Genomic DNA, 8,397 nt, shown 5'->3' with positions numbered 1-8,397 from the left:
TTGTTTTACAGGGTTTATACAGGAATGAGATAGATTGCGATATATCTGACGTAATTGTTTTTAAAAACCTTTTTTTACATTTTAAATAAAGCATTTTTGATCACATAATAATTTAATGAGTTTTAATGATTTTTTTAAATGACCCGTGAAAACCCTGTTTTATTTAAAAATTGTCGTTTTTTGTTTTATATTAGGAACTGAAAGAACAATATTATATCCGGCAGCCGAAAATCACAATATATTGCTAAATAGATTTTTTTTTTTATCCCTACTCCCCTACTCAGCAGGCTCCGATGTCGTACTTAACAAATTTTCAATTTTTTAAATTATATTTCTTTATTTAAAAAGTCAATGTATAACATGGATGCATAAAAACCTCATTTTATTTCAGTGTTAAATTCTGTTTAAAGTAACAGATAATATTTGAAAATATCTCCAGAACTTTTAATGGTTCTTGATTTTCTTTATTCGGACCCTGCTGGTTTTTACTCGGTTCCTCCTGCTCTAGCGGCCAGCCTCTGCTAGTCGTAGCCTCTCCCTGGTCATTCTCTAAACTACAGCTGTCAGCAGTAGCCTCTCCCCCACCCTCAGCTTCCTTTTCCCAGACTTACCCGATCTTTCACCATGCTCCTTCAATCCTCCACAGCTAGCCTCGTTCAGCTCTTGATCTAGGCTCTTGATCTCCCTGCTCTGTCACGCTGTTCCCACAATGGGCTCCTCCGATCTACCGCTGTGGTTCCTTAGCTCCAGAGAGAGCTGAATGCTCAAGACCTTTTGTATTGGGCTTGAAATAATGAGGTGTAGATCTGAGGAATGCAGTTTGAAAAGATCGCAAATTGTAAAATCTAAAAACAAAAACATACTAAAAAGTCTGTGTGAAAAAAATAAAATATTAGTGGAACATGATTCACTCCATAGCTGTGGGTTATTAGTGTTGTTTTGTTAATGCAGGTCAGATTGTCGGCGAACATTTAACGAACATTAAAATGATGAACCTCTGAAGTGATTGAAGCCAAAGACTTAAAAAAGTAGAATGGTTAAATAGAGACAGAAGTGGTTTTATGAAATAAAAACTGAAATGTTAGAACTTTAAATATGCAGTCATATGTTTATATTCCCGTTTTTATGTATTTTTTTTTTACTGTTTTCAAGGCTGCACCTTAAAAAAATGAAATTGTCCACAGAGGTTTTCTTAACAAAATGTCTCTTTGTTTACACTTTTAAGTACAAAATGACAAAATAAGTCTAAGTCTTTGTGTTCTCTCACAGATGCAGAAGGTGGTGAACTCATCCAACGAGCATGTCATCAGCATCGGAGCGAGCTTCAGCCAGGAGGCTGACTCTCACCTCGTCTGTTTCCAGAACGAGGAGGGAAACTATCAAACTCAAGCCAACAGCAAGCCGGGGGAAACTCGCACAGGTCAGTGCGCCGCTGGAAAGCCGTCGGCACCGCACTGGGCTGTATATCATGTTTTTACGTTTTTGTTTCAACAGTGACTGGGGCCAGTTTCGTGGTGTTTAACGGAGCGCTAAAAGCCTCGTCAGGTTTTATCGCCAAGTCCAGCATCGTTGAAGGTAAGCTGCTCTGGCTCTATGGAGTAAAATTTGTTCCATCATCGTTGCATGCAAAGAAAATGTTTTTTTTAATGGAAAAAAAAGAAAAAATACAGAAATTAAACTTCTCATTTTAAAGAAAGGTTTTCACTTATTAACTTTTGTTTTGTTCGATATCATTGTTTCCAAATGATTTTTTTCATATTTTGTTTTTTATTTCATTTTTTTATTTATTAGTAGTAAGGAAAGTCATATTTAAATGTCAAATCATTCTGGCTTAAACATGTAAATAAATGTACTCTTTATCAGAGGATATTGTCCCAAAATTTAGAAAATTTCTATTTCAAAAAAAAAATCCCATCTTAAAATGTGTGGTGTTGTTTTTCCGTTATCGTATGCAGGCCAGTTAGTTATATGTCAGCCTGAACGCCTAAATTCGGCCAATCAAATATCAACGGTCATCTGTCAATCAAATTTTTCCGGTCATCTTGAGTCATATGTCGCAGCTAATATACGCAACGGTTGCAGTAAGAAATAAGAATAATTTCCTTTCCCATTGAGTTCCGTCCCAGTGTTCACGGGGATGGACGTCTGTGTCCTCAGCAGGCGTAGAGCTAACAGAACTGGCAGCGTTGCGAGGCAAGGGCTCAAACATGTACGGCTGGAAGCCTTCTACACCAAACCAAGCTTCTGCCGCCCTGGCGTCCTCTTCCACAACATCTTCATCCCCGCTTTCCTCCTCTAAATAAAAAATGGATGACAGAGGAGACTCATCCACAACCTCCGACACTAAACTCTCCTCCTCTTGCATGTTTCCTCTGTCCATAGCGTTCCTTGACAGTGTCGTTTCTAAGTCACCAATTTAGTGCTACTTGGTCCCAATGGAATTTCCCATTGGGAACCTACTAGCACTAAGTTGCTAACTGGTTAGCAAGATGCTTCCGACAAACCGGCCACAACCAAACTCGCTTGTGATCCTTCAGCCACAACAATCCCCTCCTCTTGATAATCGACCAATCACAGAGAATTTGGAAATGCAACCGTTGGAACAGCTGCTTCACTAAAACTTTAATATAATATATTCTCTTTGTCAGATTGAGTTTTATAATTCTCATAGATTTAAATTGCATTTTCATCACATTCTCTTCACATCAAGCCAAATCCAAACGCTCCCTCACAGTAGGAATGTTGCTGCCATCATCCATGCAGACCAAAACACAGTTTTTAAAGAATTATCTTGTTTCACTGGGAAACCTAAATGTATTTCTGCATTCTTCTCTGTGATGTTGTTCACTTCCGATGCCGTTCTGAGCTGCCTGAAAAAAATGCCTCAGTTTTACACCCTCAGTTTTTCAGGACCTGCTTAAAGTGTCTATAAACAATAATCTTTGCATGATTAGGGCTTTATCATCCCACCACACAAAAATTTACAAGATTGTAAACTTTGATTTTAATGAATCGCAAACATAAGAACAACCTAGCAACTCGGCTGTGAGCGCATCATGCGAAGGAAAAACAAAACAAAAAAAAATATGTAGAGCTTTTCAGCATTGTGTTGGTTGAAACACTGAATTAACTATGAATACTACATTTACATGTTATTATAGCTAAATACAGAATGCAAAATAGAAACTTAGCTGGTATAGTGGCGAAACTGGTCATCCAGGGTTCCTGCGGATCCTTAAAAAGTCTTAAAAGGTATTGAATACTTTATTATAAAAATAGCGCCTTAGTTGGTATTTAAGTGTATTAAATCAGTCTTTCATAGGTCTTTAAATTGTCACCAGGTCATAAATAGGATTTTATTTTTGTAATTTATATCAAAAAGTAAAATAATTCACAATTAATTTTTGACATCTACTGAACGGCTTAGCTTAAAGCATTATTAGTTCCATCCTGAGAGCAGAACCAATAAAAACGATGCTACAAACAGACCTTGGGGTGATGCACCAATAACTTTTTATCTGAACGTGGGGAAGTGTAAATTCAATGAAAATTGTCTGTCCTGTTAAGTTTTTATTGGATGGCTTAAATCAGTACCAGGTAACGTATGTGAGGCAGTGTTATGGTCAAGATCACCTAACCCGAGACCAAGACAAGAGTGTATCGAGACCGAGACAAGACCAAGACTTTTAGGGTCAAAGACCGAGTCAAGACCAAGACCAGCGCCAGTATGTGACAATAAAATGTGAAACATGATCAAAATCACTAAAACTGATCTAAAAGACCCACATTCACATAAAAACACCTAGATATTTAACACAGAGAACTGGAATAAACATAAACATCTTTTAAGTAATAAGTTGGACATAGTCCCTACCGTCTCTGATAGTAAAGCACTACAGAACTTACATTGCGCTGTATGCTTTTTTCTTAATGTTGCTTTACAAATATATTTTTTGTGATTTAAATAGCCGAATTTCATAACCGATGATTTGGCCGACATCTTATCCCGTTCTCAGACAACCACTTGTGACTTTCCATCGAAGTGCTGCAGCCCGCGGGCAGGTGAAAGGGGGTGGGTGTGACAGCGGTAAAAACAAAAAAACAAACAAAAAAGAACATGCATTTACCAATGAGACAGGTTATTATTGGATTTGAATCCAATCATCCAATAAAAGAAGAATCTTAAAGAAACTGATAATATTCTGATAATTAGCGTTATTTCCACAGTTTTGGTCTTGACTGGTCTTGAAATAAAATGCCGAGTCCTCAGCGCCGAGACCGAGACCGAATGCGGTCAAGTCCGAGACGAGACCAAGACCATCAAAAAATGGTCTTGAGACCAAGACCGATCTCGAGTACTACAACACTGATGTGAGAGGAATGGCGTATTTTAAGCAAGAAGTCATTCAAGCTCGGCACGATGGGAATCAAAGCAGGGGAGTCAGACATGTGAAGAGTGGAAAAACAGTTTTCATTTACAAAACATGTTCTGTGTTTGGAACAGTAATGAAACAAAAGTCACTCCATATGCCTCTATGTCTGGTTATTTTTCTTTTCAGATGGGTTGATGGTTCAAATCCCACCGGAAACCATGGAGTCTTTGCGCTCCGCCCTGAGGGAGCAGACAGACTTCGACATACCCTGCGGCAAGAATGACGGCGGGGAAGTCAAAGAGAACGTCACGGTTCGCTGGGTTGACTGGTCCTCGCCTGTTAACTCGGGGTATTGGAACATTTACTCTGCAGCTTTACACTGAAACAAATATTGCAACCGTTTTTGGCATTTACTTAATCATATTTAGTTACTTTAAGACAATTGTTTCATGTTAGCAGGGTAGGACATAAAAAATTGTGTTAAAATAACTAAATATGATTGAGTAAATGTCAAAAGGGGTTGCATTTTTTACAAGTGTACTATTATCCAGCTAATGATACGAGATAAAAGGAATAATGAACTAAATGATCCTCCAGCAGGGCTAACCTCCACAGACTTGGTTTGATTCTAAGGCCCGTTCCCACTGCAGACACCATTTGGGCTGTTTGAATCAAGTGGGAGCGCTCAGATCTGTCCCCTGTTTATATTCACAACAAAGGATGGCCCACACAGCACGTGTTCAGCGAGTAAACAAGGGAGTAGCCTACTGCGGCTAAGCCAGTTAGCATTTATTCAGTGAAGTGTCACTACCCACTCCGTCCTAGAAGCCCAATCCATACCAACGGCTCATTTGCACACGTGCAAGCAGATATTCATCCAGGTTCCCATAAATTATTTAAATAATTGCACTAAAAGTGCTTATTTCTGTTGTTAAATCAATAAAGAATGCTAATACGCATCTTTAAAACATCTTTTCTGAGACAAATTGATCCTTTTTACATTTTCTCCATTATAACAGCTTCTCTGACATCATCATGGGACATGATCAGAGCAGTCAGGTGTTCTGTCAGATCAAGCAACTTTTTGAAAACTTTAGTTTTGTACGAAAAATAGACTTTAAACTACCTTAACAGGCGTGTTTCCTACGACGGAGTATTAGGGCCAGGCTAGAGTTTTTTTTCTTATTTAATTTTGAGAATAAAGTCATGATATTATGAAAATAAAGTTGAAAGCTTTAACCACCATATGACAGCCGGCCAGCTCCACCAATCAGCAACCTGAGTCCACTTTGACATTCTTCCCAATTTGATGCTGCTGCTAAAAGATTTCCTTATTTCCTTATTAAACCAGAACCAAAGTATAACTTCACATTATGCTCAACATTCCTCATTTTAGGGAAGAAAGTACTTCTTGTACTTTCCCATTTCCAGCACAGACGAGTGATAAAACAGAAAGAATTTTAAGGCATTTATTTTCTCAGGAAATACATTATTAACCTTTAACACATTATAGTTTAGTACAGTTTCTATTTTTGCTGAAGATTTTTAATCATCCAGTTCATAGTTATTCCGTAAAAGTTTAAAAAACAATCCACTGGACTTGGTTTCCAAGATTTGAAGACATTTCGCTTCCCCTCCAGGAAGATTTCTCAATTCAACCCCCCCCTTTAACGACAATCACCCCCTTTAATGACCGACCTTCAGAATTATTGACAGGTTTCAGATATTACAGGCTAACAATGGAACTAAACGACCCATTCATCGGTCTCAATTTGCATGTTTCCAAGCAATACAAGGTCTTGTCTCTATAAAGATTCAAACTCACTGCAGATCCAGACATTTGAATTGAGAAAGCTTCCTGGAGGGGAAGAGAAACGTCTTTAAATCTGGGAAACCAAGTCCAGTGGATTTTTTTTTTTTACTTTTACGTAGTTTCTATTTTTGGGGAGAGAAAAAGGGTAACTTGGGTATTTATTACAAATTAAAACCGAGGACGACCCGGATGTTTATCTGGTTGTCTAAATGAACTGATGGTATGGATCGTGCTTCCGTGACGGATCAGGTAGTGACACGAAGTGTGGAAATAATGAAGAAAAAATATGGTTAGAAAAATGACAAAAAATATTTGATTCCAAGAAGGATCAGACTGGAACAGCACTGGGAATACCGTAGCTACATATGGATACAAATAATCAGATTAAAATGATTTCATGTAAACATGTCAGACTGAAGATTCCTATTTCATTCTGAAAGAAAAAGAATCAACCTTTACCTTGCAGGAGCCGCTGCACCTGCAAAACACACTGACAAAGGAGGAAGTATGGGATGCTCTGAAGACGTTTATAGGTGGCTTAAGAAAAATCTATATTTATTTTGCCTAGAGGGAGTGTTGGTCTTCCTTCCTTAGCTCCAGTCCAGCCGCCGCCGTCTCTCTGGCTCTGGCTCTGGCTCTCTCCCCCGGCGGACTTCTCCGATATCTTCCTTAGCCGGCCGTTGGTTCTGATTTCCCTGCTGCTCCTTTGTGAGCTCGAGACTGTTCTCCAGTCTCTCCTTACCTTCAGTTATTTCTTTATACTAAACCTGAGAAACAACACAAACCCCTACTGACCAGAATGTCCCAGCATATTCATTGGATGTAGAGGTGTTAATGATAATCGTTTTGTATCGATGCATCGATCCAACAGCCGACGATCCGATGTATCGATACGTCCGCAAGAGAATCGATTCATGTTTGTTTTTTTCATCCAGTCTATTTTTATCCATTTGCTCCTGGACGTTATTCTCCCTCCCGTGCTGCGGTGGCGCTAAACCTATTTTGCCCTCCTACCTCGCTTCCTGGTTATACTCCTGCAGTAGTGCGCGCAGTGAGCTTGACATAGACATTTTTAAATTATGCTCAATATTGTAGCGTGGTCTGTGCTACACGCTGTGGGTCTAGATATGGCCGAGGCGGAGAGGAAGTGGGGGCAAGTTTAGTCCGACGACGGAGGGACATAAGGGCCAAAAAGAGCGGAGATCCAGCTGGAAAAAGGGTCCCAGCTTTCTCACGCACCTTGCTCTTCTAGCGGGACAAACTTCATGAGTTGTTTTCCGCAATTTCGGTCATAAAAACAAAACAAGCCGGCCTCCTGTCTGCGGTCAGCTACAATTTGGGAGAGGAGCAGCGGAGCGTCTGTGGAGGGGGCGGGACGTCTGGAGCCGAGGTATTGAATTGCACTCATTGCACTGATTATGTGCAGTATTTTTTGATGCAAGGCCTTTCAGAATCTATAACACAGGGGTATTATTATTTTTCAGTGAATGAGGCTTTAATAGGAATAGGTGGAGTGCAACTTTTCTACTTCTGGTATTTGCTGTTGTTTCTCAAAAAAAATGTGTAACGATATTACAGCTTTCATTGATTTATAAAAAAAAAAAGAACAAATTAATCGAATCGTATCGTGGTGTATTCTTGAGTATCGAAAATAATCGAATCGCTGGGTCAGGAAATCGATACTGAATTGAATCGCCATGATGGATGTGATTTACACACCTAATATGATGCTGCAACATATTCAGAGGTACTGCATGGGGGTCGCAAATTTTTTTTTATATTCCCCCCTGCATTCCACTAATTGAAAGTTCTCTAAATACACTTTAACATCAACTCAACCCACTGTAGTAAACAGATAAATGGAGGCAGAAGATGTCTTTCAGTCATCAAAGCTCACTGCAGTGACACACAGGAGCTCTTTCAAGCTGGGCACCGTTTCATTCACAACACCTGTTCCATCAACCAGGAATCAGAAATACTTAAATAATCCCAGGGAGAAATTACTTTCGTTACATTACTCCATCTGTAAGAGTGACTATAGGACCAGTTTGATGTAACACAATTATAAAATAACAATTTCATATAATATATATAATTAGGGGGTCCCCGCTCCATCTCGCCATCATTTAGGGGTCCTTGGTCTGGAAAACGTTGAAGACCCCTGGTTAAAGGGGCTTTTTAAATTTTCAATAAGCAAGTTTTACTCAAAGC

At 39.2% G+C, this 8,397-nt stretch overlaps 1 protein-coding gene across 1 annotated transcript in view; it reads left to right on the top strand.

Annotated features, from left to right (window-relative positions):
- The window catches only part of LOC107104482 (zinc finger FYVE domain-containing protein 16-like), a 42,980-nt gene that overhangs the window by 25,333 nt on the left and 9,250 nt on the right, over nt 1-8,397 (top strand). Inside the window, exons 11-13 of the mRNA XM_015404480.1 lie at nt 1,270-1,420; nt 1,495-1,575; nt 4,560-4,722. Of these exons, the coding sequence (XP_015259966.1) occupies nt 1,270-1,420; nt 1,495-1,575; nt 4,560-4,722 (395 nt within the window). The remainder of the gene's footprint in view (nt 1-1,269; nt 1,421-1,494; nt 1,576-4,559; nt 4,723-8,397) is intronic.

This window comes from Cyprinodon variegatus, unplaced genomic scaffold, assembly GCF_000732505.1.
Source record: "Cyprinodon variegatus isolate N-32 unplaced genomic scaffold, C_variegatus-1.0 Scaffold1760, whole genome shotgun sequence".
NCBI classification, from domain to species: Eukaryota; Metazoa; Chordata; class Actinopteri; order Cyprinodontiformes; family Cyprinodontidae; genus Cyprinodon; species Cyprinodon variegatus.
This window is presented reverse-complemented; position numbering and strand designations above follow the sequence as displayed.